This window comes from Paralichthys olivaceus, chromosome 20 (assembly GCF_024713975.1).
Source record: "Paralichthys olivaceus isolate ysfri-2021 chromosome 20, ASM2471397v2, whole genome shotgun sequence".
Classification (NCBI taxonomy): Eukaryota; Metazoa; Chordata; class Actinopteri; order Pleuronectiformes; family Paralichthyidae; genus Paralichthys; species Paralichthys olivaceus.
The window spans coordinates 10,343,036-10,360,355 of NC_091112.1; the positions used below are offsets into that span (position 1 = coordinate 10,343,036).

Here is a 17,320-nt window from a genome sequence, read left to right on the forward strand (position 1 = left end):
ATTTGAAGATGAATGTAAGAGAAGGTATATGATTTGAGTTAACATTCATTAGCACTTTAATAAATGTCCATAATAAGCAATTAATAAGTAAAAATCTGAAATGACCACCTTCTTCTTTGAAGCTGCATTGATGCACCACAAGATGGAGACAAAGGCTTTAAAAAAACCTCAGTCTCGGGTTTTATCACACCAGCTCAGTGGGTGAGGTGGATTGTTGAGGTGTGAATCACTGTGTACTCGAGCACGATTGAAGAATATCAGCAGATGCGTCTGAGGTTCAGTTTTTGAAGTCAGCATGAAAAAGTGGCCTCACCCTAGTTTTTCAACTGTGGAGGTGAAAATGATTATAAACTACTTCTGATGTTTGAAATTCCGGTCTGATGATTAAAGTGATTATTGTAGGATGCGAACATTCACTATATTTGCTTTGACAGAATGATTCTTGATGAAGGAACCATGTTACCCTGTTTAAATACAGGATTATTATTTATACAACTATTTATATTATTTCTATGTTAAACCGAATTGGTCCTTTTCCCATATGTGCACGCGCACCCTCGTCTGGGGCTTGCCCATTCCGCGAGGCTTCCGGACGGGGCGCGCGCTCACATTTAATTTCACTGTTGTCGCGCGCAGCTGTACCCCCCCCCCCCCCCCCACACACACACACCGGTGCGTCCCGCGAGCCTCGATCCGGGCACTGCTGCTGTTCACCGGGCTACCGACGACTTCACTGTCCGGTACGTGTTGCTGAGTTTCTTCCGTGTTATTGATAATGATTAGTGTGATGTGTTGATAGAACAGGAGTGGTCGTATGATTTAACATCAGCTGTAGAAATCTCACTTGGTACATGAAATATGGAGAAGTTGATATAATGAAATGTAGCGTGTTGATTTGAACTGTGTCACTGTTCTGTAACTAAGAAGAAGTAGGTTGTAGGTTAAGAAGCATCAAACACAGCAGGGTGTCTGTTTCCAGCAGCCCACCACCACCTCAGTCCACTGTCCATCTTCATTTGTCTGTATTATGAGAGGATATAGGTTATACAGGCCTATATATATGTATATATATATGTATACAATAGTCAGAATGTCTTGTATATTTCAGTCTGCGGATATGGGCTAACTTCACAGTTGAATAAAGGAAGTTTAGCCTGTTGATGAAGTGAGAAGTTAGTAAATGTGTGGCCTCCCCCCCTTCCACTCTTCTGCTGCATGCTCAGATAGAGGCCGATATTTAGAAATCAAACCGCCCGGACAGATGTGATGAAAGAGTGGAGTTCACCAGAGAGTTATCTCAAGTGAGGTCTCTTCATGTGACGCTGTACAATCACATTTAGAAGACTCCAAATGGTTCAGGTTTCGACCAATACATTTAATAGGATCTTGATAAGTCGCAAACATCTGTGTCATGTGGGATCATAACTGTTCTGTCAGATTTCTCTCGAAACCTTTAATTCTAACTTGTCTGTCAGATCTCATACATTCATGTTCCTTTAGTAAGCAACTGTGATTTATTCAGGATCACACCTACAGGATGTCACCTTGAGGAAAAGGCCAGGCCGCGTGCTTCCTTCACATGTCCGTCTATCTGAGGGGTTTCTGTGGCCTCCTGCAGGTGTTGGAATCCTCATCATGACAGACAAGAGGTGGAGGATGTGTGATCACACCTCCATCTCCAGATCTCTAGAAAAGTTCTTGTGGGTCTGCGTAATGGAGTTGTCATGGAGGGGGCATTTTGAGGGTCGGATGCAGTGGGGAAAAATGCGATTAGACCATCCAAGGCCGCACTTCATCACTTCCTGTTTCTTTACATGGTCAGTTCCTGTCTTTAGCCTCGGAGTTAGGCAGGAAGGAAGGGGGCGTGGATTTCTTTTTTTGTAAAAGGGTTACAAATGGACATTTTTTCTTTCCCAGCAGACCAATGTTCAAAACCCATGGGTGGAGGGTGTCAGCTGAGTGTGTTGTGTTGATGAGCCCTCGAGCATGACCCGAGAAAGTCTCCTCTCTTTAAAACAGGCTAAAGAAATCAGATGTGACCGTTCAGTACCTCTGTGTAAATGTTCACGTTTGTTTTCCAACAAACCTCCTTAGTCCTCTGTATCAAAAGGAAGTGATGACTTCATATGGAAACAGGACGTCCCGGTGAATGAGACACCTCGCTTTTCCACTGCTAGAGCTGTCTCCCTCTCTTTTTTTCTGTCCGAGTGTGTGTTTGTGCTCTGTTAGTGTGTGTTTGTGCCCTGTTTGTGTGTGTACGTGCTCTATGAATGTGTGTTATGTGCTGTGTGAGGGTTCGGTGACAGCCTGCTTCCCATTGTCCTATCATTCCTGCCCCACTCACACTCTGCATCCTGTCAGGCTTCCTGCGAAACCAGGGAGAGAGACGGAGTGAAAGGTGGGGAAGTAAACATCTGGAGAAACACTAAAAAAAAGGAGAATTGGAGAAAGAAATTATATAAAACTATTCAAACTCTACAGATCTGAACAGCTGTGTGTGTGTGTGTGTGTCTGTCACCCTTGTGTTCCCATGGCAAATTCCCTGCAGGGAGCTGCAGCTTATCTGCAGTCCACCGTGCAGGAAAGGGTGTGTCATTTGGATATGGATGTTTGCGAGTGTGACGACAGAGTGTGATGCTATTGTGATTTTAGAAAAATTCACTGAATGCATGTTAATGCTTTGTAGGTCAGAAATGGTTTGCTTCCCTGTATTGTTCATAGTAAACAAATATACACCAAACTACTTTGCGTAGTTTCACACAGATTTATCACTTACCAGAAGAAACAGTTCCACAGTATTTAATCTGTCTGTCATCTATGCAGCTTCTAAAATTAATCTGTCACGTAAGCAGCCAGTCAGTGAAGTGACGTTTAGTTTAGGGTTGTAAATGATTGGTGATCTTTTTGGACATCAAACATTTTAATTTCAAATGAACTGAAAGTGAAAAAAAAAAAGATCTTCAGTTAGCTTCAACTGTTTGATTATTTTGTAGTTTTTAAAAGAACAATCCCTGAAATTCAATCAAGGTGAACTAAATTTCACACATTCATATATATCAGTTACTTAAATATGCCTGATTGTTTTCATCAAGATCCATTAATTTTAGCTTTATCAATAAAAAATAAAGGTTGAAAATAATGGTAATCTTCTTTCCTGACACAGAACACATCCTTTCACCTGGTGCCAAGTAAACAAACAGACCAAAACATAAACCTCATAAAACCCTGTCTTGCAGGTTAATTAAAAAGTATTTGTTTATAGTATCTGTTGTGATTAACAGAAGTAATATTTATTGATGGTTGCATCATTGAGAAATGACTGTCCATGTTGTTGTTATGTCAGATGATGCAACTGGCACAGTGAGAGACAGTGTGTATGTGACTGAAGACCCTTTTACTTGATGAGTATAAATCAACATAATTAACTATTAGAGCTTCTTTTTTTTTATGGGTAAACTTCCAAAATGGTGAATGTTTGCTTCCTCAGAGTGTTTCGCTTCATTAATTAGTTTCAAGAGGCTAAGAGGAACTTGGGCTGCTCTTAAATGTCTCTGGTAGCTCACTCAAATAGGACTTTATTAAAGCAAACCTAGAAAATACCAAGAAATCTATACTCATGCACTTGCACAAACATACACTGTGCTTTAGTTTTTTGTGGATAGAAAAAAAAAAAACTAATTGAAAAAAAAAACACGTTTGCTTGAGTGTAATTCTGCACATATGCAGTTAAACACCAGTATGTAGGTGCACATCAGCATGTCTGAGAGTGTGTGTGTGTGTGTGTGTGTGTGTGTGTGTGTGTGTGCCTTTGTCCAGTGAGCTGTGAGGCATATACTGTATGTAACTTTCACAGATGAGTGTTTCATGAGGGTGTTTCTTTTCTTCTCACATCAACTTAATTTTGACATGCTATTTATGAAGTACCACAACCTCTGTGTGCAGAGAGGAAGGCAGATGAGAGAAACTAAATTTGGTCAGCAGGAAATCAGCAGAGGAGAAATGGCTGCATGGCCGCTCCACTACGTGTGAATACACAATGTCCCTGTTATTGTGCCGATCCAGTGGATGGTCGTCTGCCAATCTTAGAAAAGCCAGGAAAGAAGAGACGATGAGACAAAGGGCAGCGGTGACATAAAGGTCTCTTTTTTCGGCCTCAGACGTTTACCCTCTCTGTTGTTACATCTCATGGAGAAAGAAGTTAGCAGTTGAAGATGGATAGAGGGAATAACTAAAGGACAGTGTTGTTGGAAGGGTGTGGGCCAGGAGGCAGGAGGAGTAAACAGCCAACAGAGAGAAACAGCAACAGAGAGGAAGATGTGTGTACTTGTATGTATTTGTGTCATTGTGTGTGTGTGATGGACCTTGTCCTCAGTTTCCAGGAAAAGGAGGGAGCCATCAGAGGGGTGGACAGGAAACTCTAACAGGGCTAACTTCCTGCAGCTCTCCTGATGGCTGACCTGATAGTGTGTGTGTGTGTGTGTGTGTGTGTGTGTGTGTGTGTGTGTGTGTGTGTGTGTGTGTGTGTGTGTGCGTGCGTGCGTGCGTGCGCCCCCGCGCTCCTGCACACAAAAAATTGTCCCATATTTTACTCCAAACAAGTGACACAAGGCCTGAAATGGCGTTGAAGGGAATTTCATGGAGTTTGTTGTGCAGACGGGATAAAACCAGTGGCACAGTTCGGTTCTTTTGGGAGCTCTGGTGTTTTCTCCAAATGAAAAAGTTTGTTTTTGTGCCGTTCAGCCATAATCTGTATTGCTCTTCCTGAGTGTGATTTCCCTCACATTCCTCAGTAGGTGGGGAGGCTGCAGGCCGGAGTTTAGTCAGCTCGAAGAGTTGCCTGTTTGAATCCCAGCGCCACTAGAATCAGTTACCAGTTTATTAGGTACACCTTGATGGATACAGCCTGAACAGTCTTGGAATAAATCTGATTCTAATGCAGGTTACAGTGTTCAGAATTGATGAAAACTACAAAATAACCAAACAGTTGAATCTATGAATGCAACTGATAACTACAATTTTTTTATTAGTTTTTAATCTGACAATGATTTTTCTAAATTTCTTCAAACCCAAAATCAGATCATTGAGAAGAAAGCCGAGTTTAAAACCTGGAATTAAAGTATTTAGGCCCATTGGCCTGGAAAATAGTTGCTGATTATTTACTATATTTACTAATCAATTCATGAACTAATCACTTCAGCTTTTCAATCCTGTGTATTGATCTGTAAGTATATTCTTCATTGTGCTGGATCGTGTGTTTGTCACTGTTGTCTTGCAGTTGTCTGTCTCTCTGACGTATATGCTGTATGGCAAATAATGAATTTCCAAAGACCAAATAAAAGTCTATCTAAAAACTATACATTCCATCCTCCATACGTGGATTTACCAAAGAAACTCACTGCTTCATTTGAAAGGAAAATTAGAAAATAATTAGGTACAGAGGCTTGAGTCCTCTGCAGCTGCAGGTTTGATGCTGACACGGCCCTTTGCTTCATGTCTTCCACTCTCTCTCTCCTTCTTTTATTCTCTGTCCGATCAATTGAAAGCTTAATGCTCCCACCCCCGAAAGAAAAGAATGAAGGAACTGCATAGAATAGAATCATTGTCGAGCTGTAAAAACATCACCAGCCAGACAGAAGAGTGGTGTCAATTTTCATCTAACTCTATGGCCTAAAACCATTGAGCAAGGCACGTAGCCTATGCATTCATGAAAAAACTAACATAGAAAACAACAAAAAAAAAAAATTAATTCCACAAGCTTTTCAGATGCACAAAATTTAAGACGTGCAGCTGTTCTGGACCAAACGTCCACTTCTGTCGATCCAGAGCAGTTTGAGATGCAACATAAATGAAAGTCTTGATGTTTCTTATGTTTCTCGTTTCTAATGTTGGAGTGTGACAAACGCTGCAAAACCAACTTCCCTGTGAGGACAAGTAAAGAATCTATTTATCTACAAAAGCACTTGTGTTGATGAGGAAAGCTTGTGTTGACTGTACACAGGCATCTCTGCACACGCACGCACGCAACGGACGCACACACACACACACACACACACACACACACACACACACACACACACACACACACACAGTCCTCTCTGTGGGTTATTTCCTCTTGATGTTGGCAGCTGCTTTTGCTTTGTCAACACGCGTCCTATTGAAACAATGTGGTTCGCTCAAAACTGGAAGTTGAGAGTTGTGTACATGTTTGTACGCTGACACAATGACCTATGTCAAATGCAATTTCACATCATTTGTGACTGTCACTCTCAGTCAGTTACCCCTGAACAAACACATACACACACACAAAATGTATTCGATAGCCCCTTACCCTGATATAAACCATCACAACTAATTGCTGAATCCTAAAATCAAGTCTTAACCTTACAAGTACACACAGACACACAGGCAGACACAGACACGCAAACAGCTGTTGACCAGAGAGAATGACTGACTACCCCCTCATGAAACTGCACAAGAGGGGAAGTGGCTAACCTCACATCTCTCTCTCGCTCTCTCTGTCTCTCTGTCTCTCTGCTGTCTCTGACTCTCCCCTCACACGTCTCTTTATTCATGCTTTACTGCTCTCGAGCCTTTCTCGCACACCCTCCACCACCTTCTCCCTCTCTGCCTCTCTCTGCCACTCATCGGCTCTTTGCCCCGCTCTCTCATTCCACCCCTTGTCACTCATCTCCTCCCTCTCTTTTTTGTGTTCCAGTGGCGATGGTGATTGACAGATGATCTGACAGAGGAAGACATCAGGTGAGAAAAAAAGTTAACTTCTCCTTCCCATCTTACCTCAGCCCCCTCCTCCTCTTCTTCTTCTTCCTCCTCCTCCTTCTTGTGGGAAGTTGAGTTTTTATTTAAAGTTTGTGAATTCTCTCACTCTTCACAGTTCTTTTTTTTGTAAACTTGTGTTGCTTTCACTTTCTACCGACAAAGATGTTGTCTCACCCACAAAGATGTTAAAGCGAGTTGATTACTTACAGCAATGTGAAAATTGACTTATTTCATATGTTGTGAAGCTTGTGATGAATCTCTACATTCCTTTTTTTTCATAAATTTTATTGAAAAATGCAAAACTGTCATTTATTATCAATTAATTTTATAATTAATTCATTAATTTTGCTTCATGAAAACTCCTCTGAGTTCACTTCAGCCCATAGATTGCAAATAAAGATGGCACCGTAATATCGCAGATACAAAAGCTGCCATTTTGCACCAATTTGGAGCCAGAGTCCGAGCAAAAGCAATCAGGAGTCATGGTCGCGCCGTTTCACTCGCTCGACCAATCACGATCCAGTCCCAGCTGTCAATCATGACGTTTCATGCCTGTCTTCTCTGTAAACAAGTCTGTTGTTGCTATGAACTATTATACAAATACCAGGTTTAGGAAAAGGCTTTTGGCAGCAAGCAGCAATTAAGTCTTTTTTTAACTCTGCTCCTTTCATAGACGCTGTCGCCGTGCTGATCATTATGGGGTGTGCCTGTTGCAAGCAGAGAAAGTCCACCAAAGTATCAGCACCATCAGCAGCAGTGGATGTTACAGACCTGTCTCCTAGCAACGCAGATGGAGGGTTGTCCGCAGCTTTGACTCAGGGCCGTTACTGTCCCGACCCCACTCAGACCATCCCGGACTTTAACAAGGGCTTCTCATGCGGCACCATCTTCCTCAACACCAACACACACCAACGGCCTGGAGGCATAACAAGTACGACTGTGTGTGTGTGTGTGTGTGTGTGTGTGTGTGTGTGTGTCATAAATAAACACATGAATGATAAAGTAAAACCCAGCCATTAAATCACATATCATTAAACACCTATCAATACAACATATGTGACACAAGATAGTTAAAAAGTGAAACCAATAAAATGTAAACGCAAGAGTGACTAAAAGAACATTTTCTCCAAAATTCAGTTTGACACATTTGTATCTGTGGAGACTTTGGGATCACCACTTAACTTTCTGTGTGTTTTAAAACTGTTATACTGCAAAGCATGACGGATCCACCAACAGGCTGCTGCTGGTTAAAGTGGTTAAATGATAAAAAATGACCTCAGGAAATAAGGTTCAGTGTGCAAATTTAAAAGTGTCTTGTGTGTGGGTGTATCTGTGTGAACAGGTGGCGGAGTCACTCTCTTCATTGCTCTGTATGACTATGACGCTCGCACCGAAGATGACCTCACTTTCCAGAAAGGAGAGAAATTTCAGATCATCAACAATACGTGAGTACAAACACACAAACGTTACTGTTGTGTTTTAATCAAATTAAACGTTTTGGTTTTGCAGGATTTCAGCAAAAAGGAGAAAGGGACTCAGTGGAGCGCGTATCTTCACCGAGGCCCAACAGGTCCACTTAAATTCAATCAAGCTGCACCAAATTCCACACATTCATAGATATCAGTCCCCTATAGATGCCTGATGTTTAAAAATGAAGATCCTTGAATAATTCCCTGGGAAATTGGTAAAAAGATAAAAAAAGAGCCCTATCTGGGATCCGCCCTGTGATCCGGATCTGCGCCAAAATGTGACCCATAATGCATCCTTTCATCAGGTTTCATGGTAAACTGTTCAGTTGTTTTGTACGTATACGAGGAATTAAGAGTTGCCAAATAACCTGAATGTCTTTGGACTGTGGGAGCACCTGCAGGAGACCCCATGCAGACGCATCACCATGAAATGTCGTCATCAAATTGCTCTGCATTCTTTAAACACCTCAGGCTGTGACTGAGTGGCATCTATTAACACTGTGAGCTGCCACAGGTCTCAGCTGCTGCTGCTGCTGCTGCTGATGATGATGCTGAAAAGCTTCTAGCCTCGAAATGTGTTTTTGTCCAATTCTAGAAATCTAAAACAAGTTTGAATGAAGATGATTGCATTTGGTTTTGCTGCCTGGGTCGTCCCCTAAAGTCTTACAACCAACTTCACACACATGTTCTTTATCTTTTCTGTCATCTTTAAACCTTTTAGTCTTTTCTAGTTCTGTGTAGATAAACATCTGCTTATTGAATTTTTCTTATTGAATTATTATTTTAGAAATGAGGCTGGTGAGGCTCAATAAAGAAGAAAATGTTCTACTGTCATGATGTAATTTTACCAAAATATTAATATGAACTTATGTGTCGATGTGTCAGTGAGGGCGACTGGTGGGAGGCTCGATCTTTGGACACTGGCAACTCTGGTTACATCCCCTCCAACTACGTGGCTCCTGTTGACTCTATACAGGCGGAGGAGTGAGTACACACACACACACACACACACACACACACACACTCACAAACACTGTGTAATGACAGCTATAAGTGCAGACAGTTTATGCAGAAAGTTTTTTCTGATTATCGACATGAAGTCTGAGAGTAAACATCCCATGATGCTTGTTGTGCTGCTGTGGTGACCTATGTGATGTTGTCATGGTGACAGATGGTATTTTGGGAAGATGGGGAGGAAGGATGCAGAGAGACAACTTCTGGGCCATGGCAACCAGAGGGGAACTTTCCTCATACGAGAGAGCGAGACCACCAAGGGTACAGTGACACACACACACACACACACACACACACACACACTTGCACAAACAGTCTTTTTAATCTTAATTTGTCTTTCTATCTCTTACTTTGAACCTGCACAGTGCATCTTTGTCCTCACCCTACCTCCCTCCCTCCTCTTTTATAGGCGCTTACTCTCTGTCCATCCGTGACTGGGACGACAATAAAGGAGACCACGTTAAGCATTACAAGATCCGCAAATTAGACAATGGAGGCTACTACATCACCACAAGATCTCAGTTTGACACTGTTCAGCAGCTGGTTGAACACTACACAGGTAACACACACACACACACACTGTTTTTTCTGCCTTTTGTTCAGAGTGTATTTAAGTTTTAAACCAAACATTTATTTTTAAAAACATTACGTACCTTAAATGTATAATAAGTCAGTACCTGACTTTTGTGGTGTATGTTGTTATTCACTCTTTCATTTTTGCTAATGTGCTTAATCTATTTGACGTCTTAAATGGATTGTTCACTGAAAATTACAATTCACTCATTATCCACTCACCACTATGCAGATGGAGGAGTGGGTGAAGTGTTTGAGTCCACAAAACACTTCTGGAGTTTCAGGGGAAAACTGCATTGCAGCCGAATCAAATAGAATTGAAGTCAATGGCGACCTCTTCTTCAGATGTATAGTAACAGAAAAAACATAATATGCTTCCATACTGCTCGTGTTGTGTCATCCAAGTCTCTGGAAGCCCCGACACTCATATTCAACCCCAAATGGTGTAATTTACAACGTTTCTTTAGCCTAAATGTCCTCTGATGTCCTCCTCTGCGGTGCGTTCATGTACCCTCATGCAGGCCATCATGTGGCTACGTCCGCTAGCATCACCACTTCCAGTGCTGGACATTATTGCTTAAAACACAGTGTAAATGACCTTGTTTGAGTTGAATATGAATGTTGGGGCTTGTGGACACTTGATGACTTGAGCAGTATGGAGGCATGTTATGTTTTGTCATCTGAAGAAGAGGTCGTCTGGGCTAAAACACTGTTTAACCCTGAAACTCCAGAAGTGTTCTGTGAACTCAGACTCTTCACCCACCCCTCCACCCCGCACTATAATTTCATTGTACACCCTGTTCAATGACAATAAAGGCATTCTTATTCATTGACATAGTGGTGAGTAGATAATGATTTGGTGAACTATCCCTTTAGGTTACTTTGCAGATTCAGATCTTACATGAAATCAGATTTAATGAAACAACCAGCTACACCCTTATAATGCTGCTTGTGTTCAAAGTAATATTAAACATAATATTCATTTAATGAGAAATTAACAAAGTTCCCATCGAGTGCTTCTGCTTTTATTAAGTGTGTTGCCAGTTATACATTTGCACTTTAAGTGGAATTCCATTTTGTAATGAAATATTCTTACGTTGTGGTTTCCCCTCTGTTACTTTAGAAGATGATTTGAATATTTTTACACCACTCACCAGTTGACACTTTTTCAGCCTCTGAGTTTCTGTAAAAAAAAAAAAAAAAAAGCCTGGTTCACACCCTCCACTTCCTGTACTCTCTGTCAGATTAACTCTGCCCCCTTGTGGCTCGTGCCGATACAGCCCTCCTTCTGCAGTGTGAGCACTTGTGATGGACCTTTTGTGTGTGTTTGTTTTTCTCACTCACTCTAAGGTCCCTGTATCGTCTTCTCTTGTGTCTGTACATGATGCCGCTGCTGCTCAGAGTCTCTTGTGTTAAAATGTCTTTGTGTCTTCAGTTTTTTGTTTACTTGTAGTTGCATAAGTCGCACAAGCAACCTGTCTTGATCTTTCTTTATCTCTGCATTTGCTCTATTGTCTTTTCCTCTTGTTGTCTCCTTTCCTCTTGCCTGTCTGCTTCTCTCTCTCCCTCTCTCTCTCTGTGTCAGAGAGAGCAGCAGGACTGTGCTGCCGTTTGATTGGCAGCTGTAAACGTGGCATGCCTAAACTGGCTGACTTATCAGTGAAGACCAAGGATATGTGGGAGATTCCCCGGGAATCCCTGCAGCTGATTAAAAAACTGGGCAACGGCCAGTTTGGAGAAGTCTGGATGGGTACGGACTGTGTTGCAGGGGGTGGGAAGGTAACAGCTGGAGCAAACCTGGATAAAGGAGTATTACTTCTTGGTTGTGTTGGGTCGACACAAACATCAGTAAAACCTTTCTGGTGTGGAGACACAAACAGACACTCTGTAAAGTCCAGTTCCTCTGACTGTGTTGTTCAGAGTGTCTCGTAATAACTGCTACAAATATGGCCCACACATAATCTAGCAGCAGCTTCTAATTACAAAAGTAAAAGTGTTTAATATCCAGGTTTGCAGAGCTGTTCCTCCTCCCCTGGTGTTGCATGTGCATGTTCCATCATCTCACCTCCCCTCTTTGTCACCCCCCCCACCCATCTTTTCTCCCACCTCTCCACTGGTCTCACCACTTCTTCCCATACTCCCTATACGCCTTCATTTTCCTCCCCCACCCCCCATCCCTGGCTTCCATCTCCTCCACCATCAGGCAGTAATGACGGGCTGTGTTATTACCTGACCCATGCCTGTGTCAACTCCACGCCGCTCACCATGGGCCTCGGGCGGGATGCCTGGGAGGTGCCCAGGGAGACACTGAAACTGCAGACGAAGCTGGGACAGGGCTTCTTCGGGGAAGTGTGGATGGGTGAGACAGACGCCGCCAAAACTTTAGATGCTCAGCGTAACATGTGAGGTGTCTGTCCTGTAGCAAAGACTGTTGCTCAAGCCGGCCGTGGCTGGCCTTTTATATCAGTGTATGCAATAAATCCTTTTCACATTCAACCAAGTTCTTGTTGAAGCTGCCGTACAGTTTCCGTCAGTAAAACGCAGGGTGTGGGCCGAGCAGAGTTTCTCCCAGAAACCAGCCAAAGTCTGAGCCTGTCCATGTCGCCCAGGTGCGGCTGATGTAAGGCCGGTAACCCTCCTTCTCTGCTAACACCCCCTGTTTCATGCATGCTCTCCAAGATAACAATCATTTGCATGTGACCAAGTGTGTATTTGAAACAGCATGCATACTGTGTGCATTATTTTTGATATTTATATCTGCATGCGTGGCTCTTTGTGTTCTATATGTAACAACTGCAGGATATACAGTCATCCACTTTTCAGTAAGCACAGACAATTGTGTGTGCCTGTGTGTCTGTGTCTCTGGTGTATGTGCATTAACGCCTCCTTGTCTGTATGCCAGGCATGTGGAACGGCACCACCAAGGTAGCAGTGAAGACTCTGAAGCCAGGAACCATGTCCCCTGAGGCCTTCCTGGAGGAGGCCCAAATCATGAAGAGACTTCGCCACGACAAACTGGTGCAGCTCTATGCCGTCGTGTCCGAGGAGCCCATCTATATCATCACTGAGTTCATGAGCCAAGGTATCGGGCTGAGTAGACTGTCGTGCCTGTGACTGTAGATACAGTATGAGTCGCTGCTGTTTCAACAACTTTTAATCTGCATGTGGATCGTTTTTAAATCATCGGACACATGGTCATTTTCTTCTCTTTAAGTGCTTTAGTTCTCCCCGTCAGTGAGGGTTTTTTTCTGCGGGTTCTACACAGTGGGTTGTTTTGCTTGGAGAGACATAATCGACTGAAGATGTGAATGTGAGCATGAATGGTTATTTGTCTCTAAGTGTCGGCCTTGTCATACAGTGGAGACCTGTCCAGAGTGCCCCACCTCTCGCCCAATGTCAGCTGGGATTGGCTCCATAACCCCCCTGCAGCAACCCTCAAGGGATAAACAGTATAGATGATGGATGGATGGATGACTTAGACACATGAGAAATTATTTCTAATAAAATCCTCAAGAATAAAAAAACTGGATCTGCACATGCACCAAAAATTATTCACTTGCTCATAAAGATGACTGTTTCAGATTTCCTGGCCAAATATGAACACAACGGTCAAATCAGATCAGTGGAAGGGAGACTTTTCATGAATTGTAAGACCAAAGGTTTGAGCCTCTGTGCCTCTGTGCTGGGCCAAACTTTTTTCTTCCTTCTTAGGGAAAGACCTTTGCCCTCCCTGTGAAGGTGGCCTAGGGGCAGACAAACATATTCCTTCAATGTTCACTAAAAAAAAATACAAATAAAGAAAGAAACTAAAATATTTGCTACAATGTGAAACTGTGAATGGATTTATTGACACCTATCTCATTAGAATTAATTAAAAAAACATGATGTACCATCCATGTATAAGCTATAGTACATGGAACCTGTACACACGCCTTGTTATGATGCCACATTTTCTTTTTCAGGAAGTTTACTGGACTTCCTAAAAGATGGAGAGGGACAGAACCTGAAGCTGCCTCAGCTGGTGGACATGGCTGCACAGGTGAGTGAGAAACACACACTGACAATGAAAGAAAAGTGTTTTACTTCCACTTCCATCTGGGCTGTTCCTCGTGTGTGTGTGTGTACAGATTGCAGCTGGAATGGCGTACATCGAGAGGATGAACTACATCCATCGTGACCTGCGAGCAGCAAACATCCTGGTCGGAGACAATCTGGTGTGCAAAATCGCGGACTTTGGGCTGGCGAGGCTCATCGAGGACAATGAGTACACAGCAAGACAAGGTAATAGCAAGGGATGATGTGTGTGTGTGTGTGTGATGCACTTTTGTATATTTGTGAGGATCCGTTTGAATATTAGAACTTACTGAGGGAGGACATTTAAAAAAACAGTCTAAAAGTTAGTGTTAGGTGTGTGTGTGTGTGTGTGTGTGTGTGTGTGTGTGTGTGTGTGTGTGTGTGTGTGTGTGTGTGTACGTGTGTGCGTGTGTGCGCGTGTGCGTGTGTTAGTAAGAGAGAGAGACCAAGAAAGAGAGCCACGCTTGTTGCACAGTGATGATTAAGCGTGCCTGCCTCTGCCTCCGTGCCTATATTTTTATACATAACCTATCCTAATTATACGATTATGCATCTTCACTGTGTTGCCATGGTTTCAGGGGCCAAGTTCCCCATCAAGTGGACGGCTCCGGAAGCTGCACTGTATGGACGTTTTACCATCAAGTCAGATGTCTGGAGCTTTGGCATCTTACTGACTGAGCTCATCACTAAAGGACGTGTGCCGTACCCAGGTACTGGATGATACCTGTTGAGCATTTTGATTTCACGTGCAGCAGAAACTAGTTCATCTTCATCGTCAGTAAAGATTCTTTCAGCATTATTCTGATAAAAAAACAATCTGGAAAAGAAGGTAACAAAGAATGTGGCGCGTTGGAGAGTTTCTTGTAGTTCTGGCCAGTGGTCATCGGTCAGTTATACTCAAAACTACAGGTTAAAGTGAATATCAGACACAGTCAAGTCCTCTTGCCAAACGTTTCCACACATGATGCTGATTGAGTCTATCAGTGTCAAACAAATCTTTATTGATTTCTCGGTATACCAGAGTTTTAAATCTGGTGTCTGTGGCGGTATAGTAGCGATGTGTTTTACTTTAACCAGCAATGATTGGTTTGCCAGAGCTGAAGACACTAGCAACCATATAACGACAGAGACAGAGAAGTCCAGAGCTAGAGCTAGAATTTAAAGTGGAAAGAATTATGAGAAAAAGTCTCTGATGCTCTCGTCTTAAAAAAAAGAGCAACTGATGCTGAGGACATGTCATAACCACGTGATAATGTTTGTGTAACTACTCTCACTGCCAGAGGGGGGAGACAAAAGTTGTGCGCTGCAGGTTTAAGTGCCTTGCGCAACAGTGCATTGAAAGTAAAAGGAGTCAGATAGGAAAAGATGTGTTGAGAACCTGCGACGGTCTGTGCAGTTTCTGGTGACGCCATTAACCAAACACTCCTGATTTCACTGCATCCTGAAGCACTGAGTTAAACACGGAACTCAAACAAAATGATACCATGACACCTAGAATTAGATAGAGATAGAGATTTGGAACTACTATTATGAAAACAATTCAAGATGAAGAGAAATAGAAATATCTTGGTAAGTAATATAAAACCAAATATTTTGTATTTTGAAATTCTTAAATATAAATACAATAAACTGGCCTCTTAGTGGCTAGTTTATATCTTTATTTCAGTGGATATACATAACAGTAATTATGTATAATATATGTCAGTGAAACCCTTATATTGTCTTAACTCAAAGCCCTTCATAATACAGTTATTAAACATATTGTGTATAGATAGTTCCTGTCTTTTGTTTAATTATTATTTTGCGACATTTGAAGGACGTGTTTTTTTCCGTTGGCAGAAACCATATTGTGAAGTATTATAGATTGAACCCAAAACTGATCGTGACAAAATCAAGGCATTAAGTTGTGAGTTCAATAATGTTCTGATCATTTCTAAACCTGTGTGTGTTGTTTTATCCAATTCTCTGAACCCCCCACTCCATCCCCTCCACACTCCTCCCTCATCCCTCCTCCACTGCTTTAGGCATGAACAACCGTGAGGTGCTGGAGCAGGTGGAGAGGGGCTACAGGATGCCCTGTGCCCCGGGCTGCCCCACCTCACTCCATGAACTGATGGTGCAGTGCTGGAGGAGGGAGGCAGACGAGAGGCACACTTTCGAGTACCTGCAGTCCTTCCTGGAGGATTACTTCACCGCCACGGAGCCGCAGTACCAGCCTGGAGAGAACCTGTGACCACCCTTGTGTATATAGGACAGACATGAAGCGATAAACAAATAGAGGCAGACAGACAGAGACACACATACACTGACAGGCATATTGTAGTACATGCTGTCATTGTATTTGTTGCTCACACACACACACACACACACACACACACACACACACACACACACACACACACACACACACACACACACACACACACACACACACACACACACATACACATATGAAGATGCATATCATTGCCTTGTTTAATTGTTCGAAGACAGTTCCTTCCCTTTGGTCACTGGCCACTGCAGCCTGCTCAGGACAGCTCAGTCAGCCGTGTTGGAGAGCAGAGTCGGAGCTCTGCTGGTCGGGCCTTGCAGGAATGTTGCTTTACTCTGTAACCATGACAACAAGGAACTGAAAGAAGATGTAGATGGTTGTGCTGAGGTGGGGGGAAGTCGAGGCTGGAACATGATCTGTTCAGCAACCATAGATGTGTTTTTTCACTGACAGGAGTGATTTCACATATTGTCTGTTTACCTAAGATGAAGACATTATTATAGAAATGAAAATCATCTGCAACAGGTTAAGGAACGACAGGTGGAATACTGTTTTTGATAAAAATTGTCAGAATGAACCTTGTGAACCTGTGTGGTATCTGAGTTGATTATGTACAGACACGGCCGCTCTTATGTAAGCTTTAAGAAGATTGATGCTCCTCTGTTTAAAACGCTGTTATGTTATTTAGATAAAAAACCTGATCCAAGATCTATATCTGGTTTCAAACTCTCCACCAACATGTGCCTTAAAGTTGTCAAATAAAGGGCTGGTTAAAATTTTTAATTCCTGATCATTTGTTTGACAATCTTGTATGAGCTGTCTCCTCTGTTGTTCTAATTTAACTCAGATATATCTGTGTCCCAACGACTTCTATAATTATAGTTAACATGTATGCAGTTTCCATTGGGAGGGCCGGGGGAAACGTTTCGCATAAAGGGGAAAGATCAGTGGTTTCATTGAGTTGAAAAGAATGTAACCTTTATGTTGAGACTCCCCTGTCATTTTATTTTAATAAAGATAACATATCTTTTCCAAGTTAAGTCACGCCTATTATTCTATGTGCATTTGGAAATTTACGATGTTTTTTTCTCACAAATAACAAAAAGAAAGAGTGAAATGTACGAGAATGAATGTCCTTATT

The 17,320-nt window shown here is 42.4% G+C and overlaps 1 protein-coding gene across 3 annotated transcripts; it reads left to right on the forward strand.

Moving 5' to 3' along the window:
* The first annotated feature begins 291 nt into the window (after nt 1–291).
* Nucleotides 292–17,219, forward strand: yrk (Yes-related kinase). 3 transcript variants are annotated; one of them, XM_069515865.1, is made up of 13 exons: nt 292–740; nt 6,716–6,759; nt 7,451–7,708; nt 8,120–8,222; nt 9,132–9,230; nt 9,418–9,521; nt 9,670–9,819; nt 12,037–12,192; nt 12,736–12,915; nt 13,796–13,872; nt 13,961–14,114; nt 14,486–14,617; nt 15,932–17,219. In XM_069515865.1, exons 3-13 carry the CDS (start codon nt 7,474–7,476, stop codon nt 16,138–16,140), a joined length of 1,599 nt encoding a protein of 532 aa, XP_069371966.1. In that variant the 5' UTR covers nt 292–740; nt 6,716–6,759; nt 7,451–7,473; the 3' UTR covers nt 16,141–17,219. The 3 variants fall into 3 exon arrangements, with proteins under 3 accessions (XP_069371966.1, XP_069371965.1, XP_069371967.1); XM_069515864.1 differs by lacking the exon at nt 12,037–12,192 and adding an exon at nt 11,419–11,583 and having other exon boundaries at nt 613–740; XM_069515866.1 differs by lacking the exon at nt 12,037–12,192 and having other exon boundaries at nt 613–740.
* The last annotated feature ends 101 nt before the right edge of the window (nt 17,220–17,320 follow it).